This window comes from Tachyglossus aculeatus, chromosome 4 (genome assembly GCF_015852505.1).
Source record: "Tachyglossus aculeatus isolate mTacAcu1 chromosome 4, mTacAcu1.pri, whole genome shotgun sequence".
Taxonomy (NCBI): Eukaryota; Metazoa; Chordata; class Mammalia; order Monotremata; family Tachyglossidae; genus Tachyglossus; species Tachyglossus aculeatus.
In genome coordinates this window covers 18,943,163-18,966,057 of record NC_052069.1, presented here as the reverse complement: position 1 = coordinate 18,966,057, position 22,895 = coordinate 18,943,163, and the positions used below count along the sequence as shown (strand labels likewise).

Below are 22,895 nucleotides of genomic sequence, written 5' to 3'. Positions count from 1 at the left end.
CAATCTGGCCTAGTGGAAAGAGCACGGACTTGGGAACCAGAGGACCTGGCTTCTAATTGTGGCTTCACCTGCTGTGGAACCTTGGGCAGGTCATTTAACTTCTGGGTGACTCAGTTTCTTTATCTGTAAAATGGGATTCACACCTCCTACTTAGTGTGAATCCCACATGGGATAGGGACTGTGTCTGACCTGATTATTTGATTATTACTGTTGTTATTCAATGCCATGATCCTTTCCTATATCATTATTAATGATATTTATTGAGCACTTATTGTGTAAAGAGCACTGTACTAAGCACTTGGGAGAGTACAATCCAACAGAGTTGGTAGACATGTTATCTGCCTACAGCGAATTTATAGTCTAGAGGATAGCCACATTTGGGACAATCGGATTGTTCTGCAGTGTGTGTGTCAGAGACTGTCTAACCTGATTATCCTATATCAACCCAGTGCTTGACACAGAGTAAGCACTTGATCAATCTTCTATTGAATGCTTACTCTGTGCAGAGCACTGTACTAAGCGCTTGGGAGAGTACAACAGAATTAGCAGTCACATTCCCTGCCCATAATGAACTACAGTCTCGAGGAGGGGGATAAATATCAATGTTACTTTCAGTAATCTAGTTGTATTAATATAGTTGGAGGAATTAAGCAGAACATTACCATATGATCACTTTGCTAATAGCAATAAAAGAAGAAAGATAAAACTGAAAAAGCGGCAATTCTACGAAGTGGAGTGGCCAGAAAAGCGTTTTTGTGGGCTAATATTTAGTTTTGATTTTTGTAAAAGTTTATTTTAGTGTATTTAGGGGGAGAAAATCTTGGCACGAAACAGTCTCCCTGCTAAGTTGGGAAACCTGCCTGTTCACTGTCTCTAAACAAAACCAGGGGGTGGCAGCACGGAAAACCAGCAGTTTTCTGGAGCAACTTCAGCCTGAAGAGAGGGAGAGACAAAGCAAGAAAAATGACACAGAATAGTCTTCCAAAAGAAGCTGCCTCTGCCTGCAGAGTCCTTGGAGAACATTGTAGCTGCTGTTAGAACTAAGGATCCTAAATTAGCTGCTGCACAATAGCTTTGCCAATGCTTAATCTTAGCTAATCTGAAAAATAGCTTCTGCAACTAATAATAATAATGATGGCATTTGTTAAGCGCTTACTGTGTGCAAAGCACTGTTCTAAGCACTGGGGAGGATACAAGGTGATCAGGTTGTCCCACGTGGGGCTCACATTTTTAATCCCCATTTTACAGATGAGGTAACTGAGGCACAGAGAAGTTAAGTGACTTACCCAATGTCACACAGCTGACAATTGACGGAGCCGGGATTTGAACCCATGACCTCTGACTCTCAAGCCCGTGCTCTTTCTGCTAAGTCACGGCGGGGCATCCAAGCAGAGATGTCCTGAAGGCTGGAGAAAATGTGAAACTGTCAAGAGGGAGAGAGATCAAGGTTGGAGAGGCACATTTGGGAACCATCCGCATTGAGGTGGTAACTGAAGCCACAGCAGTGAATGAGTTCTGTAAAGGAGTAGGTGTAGGTGGAAAATCCTGCCCTGATTTTTGTGTTGGTATTTAGCCAGCATCTATTTGCACATCATCATCAATCGTATTTATTGAGCGCTTACTGTGTGCAGAGCACTGTACTAAGCGCTTGGGAAGTACAAGTTGGCAACATATAGAGACAGTCCCTACCCAACAGTGGGTGTTCTTAGATGCTGTACAAGGTGACTTAGACATGGCTTTGGTGCAGTGGAAAGGGCACTGTACAGGGAATCAGGAGTCCTGCCTCTGGGTGGTCCATTACCCTGAGCAAAGACCATGAATGCACTTTTCAAAGTGATGCACCCCTGTCCAACTACTCCTTCATGACACTCTGCACCTAAGTGGGAACCTGATTGTCAGGGACAAGAGGGTGTGAGTGGCATTTTTTAAAATTGGCATTTATTAAGCACTTACTATGTGCAAAGCACTGTTCTAAGTGCTGGGGATGTTACAAAGTGATCAGGTTGTCCCACGGGGGGCTCACAGTCTTAATCCCCATTTTACAGTGTCACTAGAACTATAATCAATTCCTCTACGTGGATTCTTTATCCTAAAGTCTTAGGCCTGACATCCATCATCCTCATCCATTCTCCTTGATAATAATAATAATAATAATAATAATGTTGGTATTTAAGTGCTTACTATGTACCAAGCACTGTTCTAAGCACTGGGGTAGATACAAGGGAATCAGGTTGCCCCACAAGGGACTCAGCCTTAATCCCCTTTTTTACAGATGAGGTAACTGAGGCACAGAGACGTGAAGTGACTTGCCCAAAGTCACACAGCTGACAAGCGGCAGAGCCAGGATTAGAACCCACAAACTCTGTGCTCTTCCCACTAAGCCATGCTGCTTCTCTTCTTGATGGGCAGGGCTGGGTTACCACAGGAGCTAATAATAATAATGATGATGATGGCATTTGTTAAGCGCTTACTATGTGCTAAGCACTGTTCTAAGCGCTGGGGGGGATACAAGGTGATCAGGTTGTCCCATGTGGGGCTCACAGTCTTAATCCCCATTTTGCAGATGAGGTAACTGAGGCTCAGAGAAGTTAAGTGACTTGCCCAAGGTCACATAGCAGACATGTGGTGGAGCCGGAATTAGAACCCACGACCTCTGACTCCTGCCAGCCCTAGGTTCCTGGCTCAGTTTACTGAGAGAATCCTCATGTCTGTTTTTTATACACACATGCATGCACGCACACACACAGTGCATCAATTATATATCTAGTGACACTCCCAACATGGCCACTGCTTGGGACAATTTAAAAGTGATATCCAAAATAATCTTCTGAGAGCCAACATGCATACCCAGTATTAGAGCATTTGGCAAATGGGAAAGGTCAGTCAGGTGGCAGGGACTTCAGGTCTACCCGCATTTTAAATTTCTCCACTCTGGAGCGAAGGCGGCTGTTCAATCAATCAATCGTATTTATTGAGTGCTTACTGTGTGCAGAGCACTGTCCTAAGCGCTTGGGAAGTACAAGTTGGCAACATATAGAAACAGTCCCTACCCAACAGTGGGCTCACAGTCTAAAAGAGAGGCGGTTGGAAGTAAAAGGAGCTTGAGTAGGTCTGCGTGATGGCAGTCCTTCTCTGGCCTGCTGGCCCTGCCGTGCTGTGCTGCCACCACCTCTCCCCTCCCAGTGGAGCACAGCCATGGTTTGAGGCCGCCCATGCCACTCATCCATCTACCTGAGTCCCAGTACGGCTGGCTGTTAGGAAAATTGACGTGGTTCACCTTCTGCCTGGGGAAAACAAGGGGATGGTCTTTCCTGGTTAAGTCCTCTTTCCCCTGGCTCCCTCTCCCTACTGTGTTGTCTATGAGAAGCAGCATTGCTCAGTGGAAAGAGCCCGGGCTTTGGAGTCAGAGGTCATGGGTTCAAATGCCGGCTCCGCCAATTGTCAGCTGTGTGACTTTGGGCAATCTGTGCCTCAGTTACCTCATCTGTGAAATGGGGATGAAGACTGTGAGCCCCTCAAGGGATAACCTGATCACCTTGTAACCTCCCCAGCGTTTAGAACAGTGCTTTGCACCTAGTAAGTGCTTAATAAATGTCATTATTATTATTATTATGCACTTAGATCTGTGACCTTTGGGAATTTATTTTCCTCACCCTCAATTCATTCATTCAATCGTATCTATTGAGTGCTTACGCTATGCAGAACACTGTACTAAGCACCTGGGAAGTACAGGTTGGCAACATATAGAGACGGTCCCAACAGTGGGCTCACAGTCTAGAAGGGGGAGACAGAGAACAAAACAAAACACATTAACAAAATAAAATAAATAGAATAAATATGCACAAATAGAGTAATAAATACGTACAAACATATATACATATATACAGGTGCTGTGGGGAGGGGAAGGAGGTACGGCGGGGGGATAGGGAGGGGGAGGAGGGGGAGGCCTCCTGGAAGAGGTGAGCTCTCAGTAGGGCTTTGAAGAGAGGAAGAGAGCTAGCTTGGCGGATGTGCAGAGGGAGGGCATTCCAGGCCAGGAACTTGTGTATATATCTTTAAATTATATATTATAAATGATTTATATTAATGTCCATCTCCCCCTCTTGAATGTAAGCTCATTGCTCGCAGGGAAGGTATCTGCCAACTCAGTATTGTCCTGAGTGTTTAGTACTGTGCTCTTCACACAGTAAGCTCTCAATGAATACATTTGATGATGATGGGCAGCCTGCACATTCAGTCTTGGTGGACATCATACGACTGTGATCTCCTTTTCCCCTTTCTCCATACTGTAGGTCCCTGTAAAATCTGAAGACCAATCCCTAGATTTCCCTGGGCAGGGGCTGAGCCACGTAGGAGGTTGGAAGGGTCCTGGGTGAATGGGTAGTGGGAGCCAGGCTTGCAGCAAACACCTGGCTGAGACTTTTCCTTTTTTATGGTATTTGTTCATCACTTACTGTGTATCAAGAGCACTTTCCTAAGCATTGGGGTAGATACATGTTTATCAAGTTGGACACAGTCCCTGTCCCACATGGAACTTAGTCTTAATCCCCATTTTTACAGATGAGGAAACTGAAGCCCAGAGAAGTGAAATGAGTTGCCCAAGGTCACACAGCAGACAAATGGCAGAACCAGGATTAGAACCCAGGTTATCTGATTCCCAGGCCCGTGTGCTTTCCACTAGGCTGTCCTGCTTTTAAAGGAGGGAGGAATGTGGTTTGGTGAAACTGAAGAGGGTGGACATCCCTGGCAGAGAGAAAGATGGAGAGAAATGGATTGGAGACCGAAGAGCTGTGAATGAGAAATGGTTGGAAGGTTTGCTGGGAAAAACAAAGGAATGAACTGAGATTTAGTAGAGGAGGAAAGATCAGTAAGGGAGAGAAAGCAGGTAGAGAACTTTGAAAGCCTATGATAGCTTCTTTAATGCAGGAAACAGTGAGCTGTCAGTGAATATTTTGGAGGAGTTCCAATCATCTTTGAATAAATTATGTGCATCTCAGTGTAGATTTGACTAAAAAGGCTAGAGGCAGTTAGCAAAATCTGACCGGGGTGATTGATCTATCTAGAACATTTATGGAGCTTCTACTGTAATCAAAACACTGTACTTTGCACTTTGAGAGGGAGAAGGTACTAACCATGTTTGAAAGATCCATGGGCATGGAGGGAGGACCGACAGTTCTTAGAGACAGAGCGCGGGAAATAAGAGGAAAGTCAGAGAACTCCCTCAGGATGGGGAGGATGGTGGTAGTGTCAACAGTGATGAGCAAGTTAAGAATGACATAGGGTTTAAAAAGACGAAACAAGTTAGATTTTTATCCCTTTACCTTGAAGGTGCTAGTGGGCCACTCAAGTGGAATAGTTTCCAAAACAAGAGGAAACATGAGATGATAGAGCAAATAAGTGGCCTAGTCATAAAAGCACGAGCTTGGGTGTCACAGGACCATAGTTCTAATCCTGGCTCCACCACTTGACAGCTGTGTGACCTTGGGCAAGTGATTTAACTTCTCTCTGCCCCTCTTACCTCATCTGTAAAATGGGGATTTAGCCTATGAGCCCCTTGTGGACATGGGCTGTGATCAATCTGATTAGCATTTAGTACGGTGCCTGGCATCTAGACAGTGAGCCTGTTGTTGGGTAGGGACTGTCTCTATATGTTGCCGAATTGTACTTTCCAAGCACTTAGTACAGTGCTTTGCACACAGTAGGTACTCAATAAATATGATTGAATGAACGTACGTAATAAGCGTTTAACAAATGTCATTAAAAAAAGTCAGAGTAGCATTGGAATTGTGGATTTGGGAACCATCCTCTTAGAGATGGTAGCTAAAGTCATATGAACGGATGAGTTCTCACCCAAGGAAAACTTGTAGCGGGAGAAGACCATCCAGGTGTGGGGCAACTTGGAATTGCCTTGGGTTAGGCTCTGGTTAGCCTCATGATAGAAGATGACCCATGGGGTGCATTTTGCCTGTGGTACCTCCTGAGCTTTTGGTGATTTCTAGCACTACCCCAGGTTTCTTGTCCCTCTTTAGGGTTCATTCCTGCCCAGGGGTTTGGAGCTGTGGCCCTTGAGGGAGAGAGAGTTTACTTTCCACTCAGGAGGCAGTCAAATTGCCATAGAATCCCAAAGCCCTGGGGAAAAAGGACAATTAGTAAGAGCAACCTAAACTTCCTTCTCCATAGTGGACATATTCACTTCCCTGGATATCGCTGCAGCAAAAAGTAAAATTCTGCTCATTCTCTCATAGATGTGCAAGCCTCTGGCCAATAATTTCAGGCTGTAGCTATCTCATGGATGTTTTTTTAAATCACATTGTATGAATCTCGATGCATTTCTAAGCCTTTATTATACTTTCATAAACCAGTCGGGTTTCAGGATATCTGACTGTTTCTTAATCTCTATGTTCATCTATGGGATGGAACTTGCTATAAACCTGATTATTCTCTACCTCGTTTCTAAGCTCCTGGTGGACAGAGGGCATACACTTTACCAAGAGTTTAGTACAATGTAGAATAGTCAATAGACACTCAGTTAAATGTCATTACTACTTAAACCTTTGACAATTCTTCACAGCTCTTTTGTCTCCAATCCATTTCGCTCATCTCCTCTCTTGGGCTGCCCATCTTTCACACTGCCCACAACCCTGTCCATCCTTCTGACACAGAACAACTGTTAAAAGAGAAGAAACGAGTGATAAAGCAGCAGGATAATATTTCAAAACAAGGTATTACTGGAATATAGAGAGATGGTAGAAAATCAAAGAATTAGAACCCAAGGCCCAAGCACAAATCATTAACATTCTTACCTGTCACCTGACGTCTTTCAGATTGGCTTTAGACTAAGGAAATAATAATCATACTTAGTATTTATTCAGTGATTAGTGTTTCCAGGGCACTATCCTAAGCTCTTGGGAGATTACAGCAGAGCAAATGATATGCTATAACCCTCAAGGTGCTTACAATCTAAGAACCAAGGAAAGCACACATAAATTATGAGTTATCTACAAATAGTGGGAGTGGGAAAAACAAGGATACTATTCATTCAATCGTACTGAGCGCTTACTGTGTGCGGAACACTGTACTAAGCGCTTGGGAAGTACAGGTTGGCAACATAATAATTGATAATATTATCAATCAATTGTATTTATTGAGCGCTTACTGTGTGCAGAGCACTGTACTAACTGCTTGGGAAGTACAAATTGGCAACAAAAAGAGATGGTCCCTACCCAACAGTGGGCTCACAGTCTAGAAGGGGGAGACAGAGAACGAAGCAAAACATATTAACAGAATAAAATAAACAGAATAGATATGTACAAGTAAAATAAATAGAGTAATAAATACGTACAAACATATATACATATATACAGGTGCTGTGGTGAAGGGAAGGAGGTAAGGTGGGGGAGGAGGGGGAGAGGAAGGAGAGGAGGAGAAGAGGAAGGATGGGATTAAGCACTTACTATGTGCAAAGCACTGTTCTAAGCTCTGGGGAAGTTACAAGGTGCATGGTGAAGAGTTTTTGTTTGATCCATTCATTCATTGAATCATATTTATTGAGCGCTTAATGGGTGCAGAGTAATAATAATAACTATGGCATTTATTAAGCACTTACTCCATGCAAAGCACTGCTCTAAGCGTTGGAGAGGTTACAAGGTGATCAGGTTTCCCCACGGGGGGCTCACAGTCTTAATCCCCATTTTACAGATGAGGGAACTGAGGCCCAGACAAATGAAGTGACTTGCCCAAAGTCACACAGCTGACAAGTGGCAGAGCCAGGATTTGAACCCATGACCTCTGACTCCAAAGCCCGTGCTCTTTCCACTGATCCAGGGCGGCATTGGGATTAGAACCCAAGTCCTCTGTCTCCCAGTTCTGTTCTATCCACTGGGACAGCTGCTTCCATGTTGATCATTGCATATCACTGTTCTATAGTGGGGAGTCAGGGGGTGACTATTTAAGTTTTAACTGTTTGTTTTGTGGAGTGTTGGAGTGACAATAGGGAGAGGAGATGAGAGGTTAATCAGAGAAGGTTTCCTGGAGGAGATGCAGCTTCAGAGGGCATTTGAAGATGGAGAAAGCAGTAGTCTGCTGGAAGTGAAGGGTGAGGAAGTTCCAAATAAGAGGGGGCCTGCAAGCCAAGGGGGGGGGTCTGGATTGCAATTCCTAGACCCATACTCTCCCCACCATGTCATGCTGGTATTTAAAGGTCCAGAAATGAGTTAGTACCTTGGCAAAGACCCACCAAAGCCCTGTCTGGGCATGAGCTGGGCTCCACTGGAGTGGGGCCACATTGGGCTGATAAAGCAGAACCCACTTAGAAGGGGAATGGTGGGTAGGTAGGGAGAGGGGAGAGCCCTCATGAACCCATCATCATGGTAATAATAATAATGATGATGATGGCATCTATTAAGCGCTTACTATGTGCAAAGCACTGTGGTCACCTCTGCTCCCTACTAACTTCCAGCCCCCAGTTTCTGCATTCTCCTCAAGGTGGGCATGCTGCCTCAGGGTAAGGCAAGTGGAACTCTGTAAAATAATAATAATAATTGTGGAATTTAAGTTCTTACTGTGTGCCAGGCACTATACTAAGCGCTGAGGTAGATGCAAGTTAATCTGGTTGGACATAGTTTCTGTCATTCATTCATTCATTCAATCATATTTATTGAGCACTCACTGTGTGCAGAGCACTGTACTAAGCGCTTGGGAAGTACAAGTTGGCAACATATAGACATGGTCCCTACCCAACAATGGGCTCACAGTCTTAACCCCCATTTTACAGATAAGGTAATAGGCGCAGAGAAGTCAAGTGATTTCCCCAAGGTCACACAGCAGACAAGTGGCAGAGCCGGAATTAGAACCCAGGTCCTTCTGACTTCCAGGCCCGTGCTCTATAATAATAGTAATAATAATGATGGCATTTGTAAAGCGCTTACTATGTGCAAAGCACTGTTCTAAGCGCTGGGGGCGTTACAAGGTGATCAGGTTGTCCCGCGTGGGGCTCACAGTCATCATCCCCATTTTACAGATGAGGTAACTGAGGCTCCGAGAAGTTAAGTGACTTGTCCAAGGTCACAAAGCAGACATGTGGCGGAGGCGGGATTCGAACCCATGACCTCTGACTCCAAAGCCCGTGCTCTTTCCACTGAGCCAAGCTGCTTCTCTATCCAATAGGCCACAAAAGCAGACAAAGTAGCTCTTCTTCCTTCCCCTTAGACTGTGGGACAGGGGCTGCATCTGATTTGATAATAATAATTATGGCATTTGTTAAGCACTTACTATGTGCTAAGCACTATACTAAATCCTGGGGTGGATACAAGCACATCAGGTTGCACACAGTCTCTGTCCCACAAGGGGCTCACAGTCTCCATCTCCATTTTACAGATGAGATTACTGAGGTCCAGAGAGTGAAGTGACTTGCCCAAGATCCCACAGCAGACAGATGGTGGAGCCGGGATTAGAACTCATGACCTTCTGACTCTCAGGCTCATGCTCTATCCACAACACCATTGATTCATTCATTCACTCAATTGTATTTATTGAGCGCTTATTGTGTGCAGAACACTGTACTAAGCGCTTGGGAAGTACAAGTTGGCAACATATAAAGATGGTCCCTACCCAACAATGGGCTCACAGTCTAGAAGGGGGAGGCAGACAACAAAACAAAACATATTAACAAAATAAAATCAATAGAATAGTAAATATGTACAAGTAAAATAGAGTAATAAATCTGTACAAACATATATACAGGTGCTGTGCGGAGGGGAAGGAGGTAGGATGGGGGGATGGGGAGGGGGAGAGGAAGGAAGGGGCTCAGTCAAGTTATCACATTAATAACACTTACCCCTGTGCTTAGCACATAGTAAGTCTTAACAGTGACCACTGTTGTGATTAGCTGGCCATCAGGACTAAAGATGATGGGGGCAAGCAAACACACCTGGCTGATTCCAACCAGGGGGCTATTTCGTTAGAAAATATGAGTTAACTTATCCTGATTTTTTTCTCGACCATTGTTAGGGTCCATTTCAATTACCAATATATCAAAATCAGTAGTAAAGCACTGTTGGTCGTGGTATCATCCTGAAGCCTTTCCCCCCACCCCCTTTTATCTTTTTTTTTATATAATACTGTGAAATGAAAGAATTGTATGAGCTTCAGGAGGCAGTCAGTCTTTAATAAACATGTAAACTCTCAGGGCCCAAGAGACTCTCAAATGACCAATAAAATTGTTCCCCTGGTATTCCGGCCACCCTGGAAAGTTGACTGCCTATCCTTCCTTTTCAAGTTCTAAGCAGCCTGAACTTCTCATTTCAGCAGTCCACACTTCTTGCCCTGCCACTCTCTACAGTTAATTGGAAGTCGAGTAGTCTTTCCCCAAAGAGCTGACACACATTCTGCTTGACTAGAATTAATTTGGAGGGTTAACTTTTGCGTTCTGATGAAACAGTCCAATAAAAGCCTGCAATCCACCTCAACTTGCCAAAATATTTGGCACCATTTTGGGCCCCCTTGACCCTTTTCCACAGTAAAATGCTATGCGTTAATGCTTATCCTTGTTTTATAGCAAATTAACATAGTGTTGCCAGGCTTCATGTCCTATTGATCTGCCCTTTAATTGCTCAGATTCTTCGGGGTAAGCAAAAAGTCATGTTTAAACAACATAATGCAACCCCAATTCTAAATGTTGCCCAGTATCACTTAATAGAAGGTCCCAGAATGCCTGGAAATTTTGGAAAGCAGAGTTCCATAAAGAGGTCTTGCCCAGAATTCAGTTGCCCTGTTTGAAAATGCCTGGCCATGCTAAAGGGATTTTAATCACTCAATCAATCATATTTATTGAGCACTTTACACTATGAAGCACTGTTCAAGTGATGATTGCTCTCCCCCTCTTCAAAACCTTACTGCAGGCACATCTCCTCCGAGAGGCCTTCCCCGACTAAGCCCTCCTTTCCTCTTCTCCCACTCCCTTCTACGTCACCCTGCCTTGCTCCATTTCTTCATCCCCCCTCCCAGCCCCAAAACACTTAGGTACATTTCTAGACTGTAAGCTTGTTGTGGACAGAGAATGAGTTTATTGGTATATTGTACTCTCCCAAGCATTTAGTGGAGTGCTTTGCACACAGTAAGTGCTCAAGAAATATGATTGAATGAATGAATGCACTAAGCATTTGGGAGAATGCACTAGAGTTAATAGAAACTGTCATTTGGAGCTGAGCTGAGCAACTGGCTTTGCGTATTATTTAGCAACTTTTCTTTCAACCCAGTCCATTTCCGAGCCTTCCTTTTGGAGGATGGGGAAACATTTTAACTGGATTCATGTGTTACTTGGTCCACTTTAGATACTAAAATCCTTGAAAACATCTTTCCTTTTGTATTGTTTTTCATGTAAGGAAATTTGCCTTGGGGAGAGAATTCTGTTTCTAGTTGAGCATATTTCTAGTAATGTCAAAGTGGGCATAAACAGCACTCTAACTGTTCTGGCTTATTGGAAAATTGCACCCTAATCACTCTTGTGAATTAGAGAAGAAATTACTCTTGAATTTTTTAAGTGAAAAATCTGATTTCTGGAAATGTGACCCAGATTTCTCTGCCTAGGGGTTGAGGTTAGTGAACAGTCTCTCTGTACAGCTGAGCTCATATTAACAATTTGACATCCTGCCCATTATAAATTAATAAAATGTAAATAAATTTGTGTGTCCCAAAAATCCACGTGGGAAAAAATGATCTTTTCTCTTCCTTCCCCAAGTACCTCTGATGCTATTAACCATGTTACACTTTCTCTTTAATTACCACATTTTGAGTTTAACGGCAGCTCTTTCTCCTCTGAAAATACATTGGAAAATAAGTTCTGATGTGTTAATATTTAAATTTCTGCCTGTTTTAAAATATTGAATTGCAGCCTTCTTTATTAAGCAACTTGTTCCAGAAATGAGAATAGTAAAGTAACTGTCTAAACTTTTTTTTTTAATAGTGTGGCTGAGTTGATCTAGAGCAGACAGGACTGAACACAAATAGTTATCCTTGTCCTTAATCTGTTGTAAATACTTGCCATATGGAGGCCAGGGGAGAACTCTTAGACAGACTCCCTGAATCAATCAAGCAGTGGTATTTATTGAGTGCTGATGTGAAGAGCACTATATTAAGCACTGAATGGGGAGATATATAAGGGGTGAAGAAGAGATTAGAGGGAAGGGGAGGAAAACCCATTGCAAAAATTTGTGACTTGGTTTAATCTGTGATTCTTTCCCCTGGAAAAGATAATACAAATCTGGTGTGTGGCGAGTGCAAGCATTTGTCTAATCTCCCACCTCTCTATAACACAGGGGATAGAGAACAAGCCTGGTAGTCCAAAAGTCATGGGTTGTAATCCTGGCTCAGCCATGTGTCTGCTGTGTGACCATGGCCAAGTCACTTTGCTTCTCTGGGCCTCAGTTACCTCATCTGTAAAATCGGGATTGAGACTGTGAGTCCCACGTGGGACAGGGACTTTGGCCAACCTGACTTGCTTTTATCCAATCAATCAATCAATCAATCATATTTATTGAGTGCTTACTGTGTGCAGAGCACTGTACTAAGCACTTGGGAAGTACAAGTTGGCAACATATAGAGAAAGTCCCTACCCAACAGTGGGCTCACAGTCTACCCCAGCACTTGGTACAATACCTGGCACACAGCGCTTAACAAATACCACTATTATTATAACAGCAAAGAATATAGACTTTTTAAACAGAACTAGCCTTAAGTCCCAGATTGAACTAAATCAATCAATCAATCAATCGTATTTATTGAACACTTACTGAGTGCAGAGCACTGTACTAAGCGCTTGGGAAGTACAAATTGGCAACATATAGAGACAGTCCCTACCCAACAGTGGGCTCACAGTCTAAAAGGGGGAGACAGAGAACAAAACCAAACATACTAACAAAATAAAATAAATAGAATAGATATGTACAAGTAAAATAAATAAATAAATAAATAGAGTAATAAATATGTACATATATACAAGTATAAAAATGTACATATATACAAGTGCTGTGGGGAAGGGAACTAAATGTGCCACAATAAATACTTAAGGGCTAACTATGTACTAGATCCTTAAACCCTAGGGTAGAGACAAGATAATCAGCATGGACTTATCCCTGCCCTACGTGGGGCTCACAGCCGAAATCAGGAAGGAGATTTAATCCCCATCTTACAGTTGAGGGAACTAGGACACTGAGAAGTAAAGTGACTTTTCCAAGGTCACACAGCAGACAAATGACAGAGCTGGGATTAGAAGGCAGGTTCTCTGACTCCCGGGTCCATACTCTGTGTCTACTAGATCATGTTGCTTACCCCTGCATGGTAGTCCCTATGTATCGATGGCCATAGATGCTCATAGGCATTGGTGTGATGGTCCCCATAGCTCTCTGAGTTGGATTCCCAGGCTGTTCATTCTCAGCCTCCTTCGCGGGCTCCTCCTCCCCTTCCCATCCCCTAACTGTCGGGGTTCCTCAAGGGTCAGTTCTTGGTCCCCTTCTGTTCCCCATCTATACTCACTCCCTTGGTGACCTCATTTGCTCCCACGGCTTCAACTATCATCTCTACAGGGATGACACCCAAATCTACATCTCCTCCCCTATCCTCTCTTCCTCCCTCCAGGCCCGCATCTCCTCCTGCTTTCAGGACATCTCCACCTGGATGTCTGCCCACCACCTAAGACTCAACATGTCTCAGACAGAGCTCCTTGTCTTCCCTCCCAAACCCTGTCCTCTCCCTGACTATCCCACCACTGTGGATGGCACTACCATCCTTCCCGTCTCACAAGCCCACAACTTGGTGTCATCCTTGACTCTCTCATTCAACCCACACATCCAATCTGTCACCAAAACCTGCCAGTCTCACCTTCACAGCATTGCCAAGGTCTGTCCTTTCCTCTCCATCCAAACCACTACCTTGTTGGTACAATCACTCATCGCATCCGGACTGGGTTACTGCATCAGTATCCTTTCTAATCTCCCATCCTCCTGTCTCTCCCTGCTTCAGTCTATACTTCGCTGCCCGGATTATCTTTCTATAGAAATGCTCTGGGCATGTCACCCCCACTCCTTAAAAGTCTCTACTGGTTGCCTATCAACCTTTGCATGAAGCAAAAACTCCTAACTGTTGGCTTCAAAGCTCACCATCACCTTGTCCCCTCCTTCCTCACATCCCTTCTCTCCTTCTCCAGCCCAGCCTGCACACTCCGGTCTTCTGACACTAACCTCCTCACTGGGACTCATTCTTGCCTGTCCCACCGTCGACCGTTGGCCAAAGTCCTACTTCTGGCCTGGAATGTCCACCCTCCTCACAACCACCAAACTAGTTCACTTCCCCCCTTCAAAGCCCTCCTGAAAGCTTATCTCCTCAAGGAGGCCTTCTCATACTGAGCCCCCCTTTTCCTCTACTCCTTCTCCCCTTCCCATCACCCCTACTCCCTCCCTCTGCTCTACTCCCCTCCCCACCCCACATCACTTGTGTATATTTATTATTCTATTTATTAATGTCATGTATATATCTATAATTCTATATCTGTTTTGATGCTATTGATACCTGTCAACTTGTTTTGTTTTGTTGTCTGTCTCCCCCCTTCTAGACTGTGAGCCCGTTGCTGGGTAGGGATTGTCTCTATCTGTTGCCAAATTGTACTTTCCAAGTGCTTAGTACAGTGCTCTGCACACAGTAAGTGCTTCATAAATACAGTTGAATGAATGAATGAATTCCCAACCTCACTCCTCTCAGGTGTCTGAGCCTACCCTACTGAGAGCTCACCTCCTCCAGGAGGCCTTCCCAGACTGAGCCCCCTACTTCCTCTCCCCCTTCTCCCCCTGCCTTACCTCCTTCCCCTCCCCACAGCACCTGTATATATGTATATATGTTTGTACGTATTTATTACTCTATTTATTTATTTTATTTGTACATTTTTATTCTATTTATTTTATTTTGTTAATATGGTTTGTTTTGTTTTCTGTCTCCCCTTCCTAGACAGTGAGCCTGCTGTTGGGTAGGGATCATCTCTATATGTTGCCAACTTGTACTTCCCAAGAGCTTAGTACAGTGCTTTGCACACTGTAAGCGCTCAATAAATATGATTGAATGAATGACTTTCCAAATTAGGGTTGTTAACACCCAGAATTAGAGTTTTCTGGGCTTTTAGTTCCTTGTTCCTAGAGAAGCTGTGTGGTCTAGTGAAAAGAGCATAGGGCTGGGAGTCAGAAGGAGTGGGTTCTAAATCTGCCTCTGCCATATGTCTGCTGTGTGACCTTGGGCGAGTCACTTAATGGTTCTAATCCCAGGTCTTCCACTTGTCTGCTGCATGACCTTGGGCAAGTCACTTCACTTCTCTGGACCTTTAAAATGCAAATTGAGTCTGTGAGCCCCACGTGGGACAGGGATGTATCTGACCCTACTTACTTGTATCCACCCCAACATTTAATATAGTGCCTGGCACAAAGTAAGCACTTAACAAATGCCACAATATTATTATGATTTTTCTCTGTGCCTCAGTTTCCTCATCTGTAAAATGGGGGTTAAGACTGTGAGCCCCACGTGGGACAGGGACTGTGTCCAACCCAATTATCTTACTCCAACACGTAGAACAGGGCTTGGTATATGGCAAGCATTTATCAAATACTTATTATTATTATTATCATTATTATTATTCATTCATTCGTTCATTCAATCATATTTATTGAACACTTACTGTGTGCAGAGCACTGTGCTAAGCGCTTGGGAAGTACATGTTGGCAACGTATAGAGATGGTCCCTACCCAACAGTGGGCTCACAGTCTAGAAGGGGGACTAGTTTTGTAACCAGTTACAATACTGGTTATTGTACTGGTTATTGTAACTAGTTATTGTAACCAGTGCCCATCCTGCTTCATATCCCTGTCCCCATTTTGTCCCTGACCCCACAGTGAAATGTTGGCAACTATGTCAAGGGTTAAATCTGCCAATAACCCCATGAGAGTAGCAGCTGGAGATGAAAGAAGCAGCATGACCTAGTGAATAGAGCATGGGCTTGGGAGTAAGAGGGTCATGGGTTCCAATCCCACCTCCACCACTTGTTTGTTATGTGACTTTGGGCAAGTCACTTCACTTCTCTTTGCCTCAGTTCCCTCATTTGTAACATAGGGATTAAGACTGTGAGCCCCACGTGGGACAGGAACTGTATCCAACCCAATTATCTTGTATCTACCCCAGTGCATAGAATAGTGCCTGGAACATAGTAAGAGCTTAACAAATACCATTTAAACAAAAAAGAAAGGAAAAAAAAGAAAACTTAAATGGTTTTGAATGGATTGTGATGCAGCTATGGCTAGGAGGATTGGGTCTTTGGAGGAATGCAAATGTGATATAGAACTCGGTTACCAAGCAACCCTATAAAGTCCTTGTTAGATTAACAGTCCCAGGTGTTTCTCGCACCAACAAACACTTTGCATGTATTCTAGGTGCATCCATATTGAATGAGAAAGTGAGTGATTTGCATAAAGTGGTGTTTGATGTATTTTTTTGTACTCTAGTATTCATTTAGAATTTACATATAATTTAAATAGGCCCATTTGAGAATAGGTGTATCAAAGGTCAAATAGTTGCTTTTTTAATTTTAGCCGCAGAAGCACATTCTTTCTCAGATTGACTTTGTGAGCATTTCATCAGCCTCTATATCCTCATTAACAGCTCATTGTGGGTAGCGAATGTGACAATTTATTGTTATATTGTACTCTCCCAAGCACTTAGTACAGTGCTCTGCACACAGTAAGCCAGTCAGTCAATTAGTGGTATTTATTGAGCACTTACTGTGTGCAGAGCACTTCCCAGACTGAGCCCCTTCCTTCCTCTCCCCCTCATCCCCCTCTCCATCCCCCCCATCTTACCTCCTTCCCTTCCCCACAGCACCTGCATATATGTATATATGTTTGTACATATTTATTACTCTATTTATTTTACTTGTACATATCTATTCTATTTATTTTATTTTGTTCATATGTTTTGTCTTGTTGTCTGTCTCCCCCTTCTAGACTGTGAGCCCACTGTTGGGTAGGGACTGTCTCTATATGTTGCCAACTTGTACTTCCCAAGCGCTTAGTACAGTGCTCTGCACACAGTAAGTGCTCATTAAATACGATTGATTGATTGTATTAGGCTCTTGGGAGAACACAATAATAAATGGAGTCCCTGCCCACATTGAGTTTACGGTCTAGATACAAGCTTACAGTCATCATCAATCGTATTTATTGAGCACTTACTATGTGCAGAGCACTGTACTAAGCGCTTGGGAAGTACAAATTGGCAACAACAGTCTAGAGTAAGTGATTAATAAATATGATGAACTGACTGAGAGAGATTTCTGTAGTAGAATCTTTCTCTGGAAAATGTTTTGTGTGCTTTTTAAGGGACCACCTTATCCCTGCCTTCTAAATCTTTCCCCTGAGAGATGGATCAGACGACGTTAACAAAATTCTGTTTTGGTCGGAGCAGAAGGGGATCTGTGGCACTATGGCATGGCTGCAACTGCTCTTGAGAAGAACTTTGTGCAGGTGTGCGATTATTCCAAGGGACCTCTGGAACAAAAGTCCTAGCAATGGTATTTACTGAGTATTTCCTGTGTGTGGATCACTGTTGTAAGCATTTGGGAGAAACCAATACAATAGAGTTTATAGATACAATCCCTGCCTTCAGGGAGCTTATTTTGGCCATTAGGCCAAGCTGCTTCCTCCCTTAGAAAGAGCACAGGCCTGAGAGTCAGTTGATCTGGCTCCTAATCCAAGCTCTTCCACCTGTCTGCTATGGGACCTTGGGCAAGTCACTCCACTTCTTTGTGTTGCAGGTACCATAGCTGTAAAATGGTGATTAAAGCATGAGCACCATGTGAGAAGCAGAGAGGATCAAACCTGATTATCTTGTATCTACCTCAGTGCTTAGTACAGTGCCTGGCATAAGTATCATTTTTTTAAAAAGGTATGAGTACAGAAAGAGCATGAGATTGAAAGACAGGAGACCTGGATTCGAGTCCTAGATTCGTGGTTACCTGCTTGTGACCATTACTTAACTATTCTGTGCCTGTTTTCTCAGCAGTGTGGCTTAGTGGAAGGTGCACAGGCTTAGGAGTCAGAGGTCATGAATTCTAATTCTGACTCCGCCACTTGTTGGTTGTGTGACTTTGGGTAAGTCACTTAACTTCTCTGTGCCAGTTACCTCATCTGTAAAATGGGGATTAAGACTGTGAGCCCTATGTGGAACAACCTGATTACGTTGTATCTACCCCAGTGCTTGGAACAGTTCTTGGCACATAGTTAACATTTAACAAATATTATCATTATTATTATTATTATTATTATTATTATCTCCACTCCTCTTCCTTCTTTGATTATGAGCCCTATGTGAGAAATATTTTTTTGATCTAGCACTTAAAGCGTGGTGCAGTAGTTAGAGCATGGGCCTGGGGGACATGGGTTCTAATGCTTGTGTGCTGTATGACCTTGGGTGAGTCACTTCACTTATCTGTGCCTCAGCTTCCCTCATCTGTAAAATGGGAATTGAGACTGAGCTCCACGTGGATCAGGGACTGTGTCCAACCTGATTTGCTTGTATCCATCCCAGCAGTTAGTACAGTACTGGGCACATGGTAAGTGCTTAACAAATGCCATAATCATCATCATCAAAATCACTTTATAAATAAAATATCATCATCACTGAAACCTCCTTGAGGGCAGGGATTGTCTACCATTTTTTTTTGTATGTACTTTCTCAAGCCCTTTGAACAGTGCTCTGCACATAGTAGATGCTTGATTATTACTATTAAATAACAGTACATTGTGAAGACATTGTGAGATCTGGTAGGAACCCCCAACGTAGGTCTGTGTCCATTCTCAGTTTTCCTGAACCATGCCTAAGGCAGACTCTGTTGCCATGGTGCTGGAGACAGGTCAGACCACAAAATGTGGATTCTAATCCCTTCACCTAGTAACTGAAATAGAACATTTGTTGGAGGGAAACATTCTTGTGACAGACCCAGTTGTGCTTCAGTGAGCTTTGGTGCCATGGAGTTAAGAATGTATGTGTGTTGTGAGAAAAGGATGTGGCTTATTCAAGTTTGTAGTTGAATATTAGCCTGCTGAAGGTGTGGAGATGTGTGTCTGATTCCATGAAGGAAATGTGGTTTAATGGATAGCGACCCCATTTCTTTTAGCTGGTGGAATATGATCAAAGAAGGTCATCTTGAAGCTATCATTCCCTGTGGTGGGTTGTACTTTAGCCAGGCACACACTTATCCTATATCCATTTTGACTGGGTTTTGGGACATAATCCCCATTAAGGATAGTATCTCGTCTCTATTTTTTATGATATTTAAGTGCTTACTATGTGACAGGCACATACTAAACACTGGGATAGACATAAAATAATCATGTTGGTCACAGTCCCTGCCCCACATAGGGCTCACAATCTCAATACCCCATTTTACAGATGAAGTAACAAGCACAGAAAAGTTAATTGACTTGCAGGAGGTCACACAGCAGACAAGCGATGGACTGAGATTAGAATCCAGGTCCTCTGACTCCCCACCTCATGCTCTTTCCACTAGGCCACTCTGCTTACCTGCTCCTTGATAATAATATTGTATTATCTTCAAATTTTTCATGGCAGTGGATGTGTTAAGTCTATTTTTGAATTTTATATGTCATGACTTGTTCCAGCTATGGATTATTTGTGTGTGTGTGTGTGTGTGTGTGTGTGTGTGTGTGTGTGAGAGAGAGAGAGAGAGAGAGAGAGAGAGACATGGGGTGCAGGGATGAGGAAGGAAGGGATGATAGGAAGAGAGGAGGTGGAAATCTCATTAAGAAATTCACCAATTACCTGGTTGAATTACAATAAATAAAATGAGTACTTCTCTTTCATTAAATACAGGCATTTAACTGGCAGGTTAAATGTTTTTGTCTGTCAGATCATAAAAGATTTCAAATTATGCCGATTATGTATTAGGACAGATGGCCAGACTGGAGAGAGAGTAATTAGGCATGTAAGTGATCCTTAGTAGGCCAATCTCTTTAACTCCGGTAATCCAATGTGTTCATCATCAAAGCCTTGGATTATTAGTCATAGGAAACTGCTCATACGAATCGTCTATTACAGATGTACAAAGAAAGATCCAATTCTGTTTTTGAGGAAAAGGATTGCCAAGCACCTCATCCTGTTCACCACGTTATATCCATTTTTATAACGGCATTTGTTAAGCGCTTACTATGTTCCAGGCACTGTTCTGAGAGCTGAATCCATGGAATCAGTTTATCATCAATTGTATTGATTGATTGATCAGCAGTATGTTTTCTCTTCATCATCAGGATGGGACAGGGCTCCCTGCCTTCGAAGAATTTACATTTAGGTGGCAAATATTTAATTATTTTTTATTTGGAGTTTAATTTGAATCTTGTTGGGAATGCTTATGCATTTTCATACACTTAATGCTTAGAAAGGACATACCTAGGAAGATATTTGAAAGGGTAAGGTAAATGTCATCTAAATACAGCACACCCACAGTTCCAGTGACTCAGTTCACTAAGCTTCCCATTCGTTTAGGTGGTTATACAGTAACTTTGGGACTTGATCTTAACCAACTTTTACAGGTGTATTGAGCAGTCTGGTTTCAAGTAATAACAATAATAACAATAATAATAATAACTGAGGTATTTAAGTGCTTACTATGTGCTGGATACTGTACCATGTACAAGCTAATTGGGTTAGACACAGTCCCTGTCCAACATAGAACTCCAAGTCTCAATCCCCATTTTACAGATGAGGGAAATGAGGCCCAGAGAAGGAAGTGACCTGCCCAAGGTCACACAGCAGACAAGTGGCGAGCGGGGATTAGAACCCAGGTCCTTCTGACTCCTGGGCCCACACTCTATCACTAGGCCACGAGTCCTTGCTCTCAAGACTAGACTAGATGAACTCAGTTAAGCCTGCAAATATGTTTTATAGAGACCAATAAGGGATCATCTAGCAGGGCAATAAACAAAACCTGCCCTCCTTTCCTCCCCTTCCTACCCTTAGAGTAACACACAGCTATTGTTCTGCAATTCCAAATGTCAGTCATTGATAGCAGGAATGAACCGGATATCACATACTAGTGAGATGATAATTTATAGCTAACCTTTCTATAGGATTAGTAAGAGCTATTACATTCTTATTCCCATTTGCCACTGAATATATTTTCACAGGAACATTTTTCTAACTGACAAATTGAAATGTTCTGATGATTCTTTGTGGTCTTTTTGTTTTAGAGCTTGTCAGAAAGATTGCCCAACAGAGGTTTGAACATTCAAAGACGGATTATCAGGAGGTAAGATTTTTTTTTTTTAATGTATTCAGGCAAGAGTGGTTGTGTTATGGGCTTGGGCAGATCAGAACGGTTGGTTTGCTTGCCTGAAAATGGAGATAAGAATTTAAGTTAATGATGTCTTGATTTATTATAGTGATGTTCTTTTGGACTAATGGATGTTCCTAAGTACAGAGAAGACAGTCTTCTGGACTTTGAGAATTCAGGAAACTGTGCATTCTTTCAAAAACAAATGCAATATAGAAAGTCAAATTTAAAATAGTAATCATTTTATGTCACCATATTCCAAATCTTGTTGGAGTTTTGTGAATTTTGAGGAGACCTGAAGTAAGAACATTTGTTTGAAGAAGCTTGGCGTTGGTCCTATAAACAGAAGAATAAGCCCTAGAAACCAGTTGCTTTATGGAGTAGTAATTTAACAACGCACTCCCTATTGATCTGAAATAGGTGACACACATATATCTATATCTCCTGTGTAGATATAGATACATGTATATAGAATTTCATTGTGATGCGCATAGGGTATATGTATATGTAACTTCATTGTAACAGATAATATTTTTTCATTTCCTTCTTGAACATTTTTTCCATTACTAGGGTAGAAAGGTTACTGTTAGCTAAATCTAGTATCGCTGAGCAGGAAGCAGTATGGCCTTACTGGAAAAAGCACAGGCCTGGAAATCAGAGATTCTGGGCTCTAATCTCAGTTCTGCCACTTGTCTGCTATGTAACTTTGAGCAAATCTTAAAACTTCTCTGTACCTGTTTCCTCATCTGTAAAATGGGGATTCATTCATTCATTCAATCATATTTATTGAGCGCTTACTGTGTGCAGAGCACTGTACTAAGGGCTTGGGAAGTAAAATTCGGCAACATGTAGAGACAGTCCCTACCCAACACAGGCTCACAGTCTAGAAGGGGGAGACAGACAACAAAACAAAACATGTGGACGTGTCAAGTCACCAGAATAAATAGAAATTAAGCTAGATGCAGATCATTAACAAAATAAATAGAATAGTAAATATGTACAAGTAAAATAGAGTAATAAATCTGTACAAACATGTATACAGGTGCTGTGGGGAGGGGAAGGAGGTAGGGTGGGGGGGATGGGGTGAAGGAGAGGAGAAAGGGGGCTCAGTCTGGGAAAAAGGGGGCTCAGTCTGGGGATTAAATCCTCCTCCCTCCCACTTAGACTGTGACCCCTGTGAGGGACAGAGACTGTGTCCAATCTGATTATCTTGTTCCTACCCTACAGTACTTGGATCATAGTGAGGACTTAACAGGTGCAATTATAACAATATTAATAATAAGAAGTCCAATATCTTCAGATTGAGGGGCCATAGAATGACCTCCAGAGGCAAGGCCAAGGTTGCCCTTCCACTCCCAGCTACCCTCCTAGGAAGGAAGGGTCTCTCTTCCTCTCTCTTATCCCTCCTATCATCCTATTTTAAACAGAGGAACATATGTCCCTAGTAATTAACACTGATTAGCCTTTACAGCGGGTTAGTTTTTTTTTTTTCCCCTTGTCCAGTACCAGCTTTGTGGTAAGA

The 22,895-nt window shown here is 42.8% G+C and overlaps 1 protein-coding gene across 14 annotated transcripts in view; it reads left to right on the top strand.

The window, feature by feature from the left end:
- The window catches only part of PROM1 (prominin 1), a 176,820-nt gene that overhangs the window by 61,718 nt on the left and 92,207 nt on the right, over positions 1 to 22,895 (top strand). For all 14 annotated transcript variants that reach the window (XM_038745167.1, XM_038745163.1, XM_038745161.1 and 11 more), the window contains exon 3: positions 21,291 to 21,349. In XM_038745167.1, coding sequence (XP_038601095.1) covers positions 21,291 to 21,349 — 59 coding nt within the window. The remainder of the gene's footprint in view (positions 1 to 21,290; positions 21,350 to 22,895) is intronic.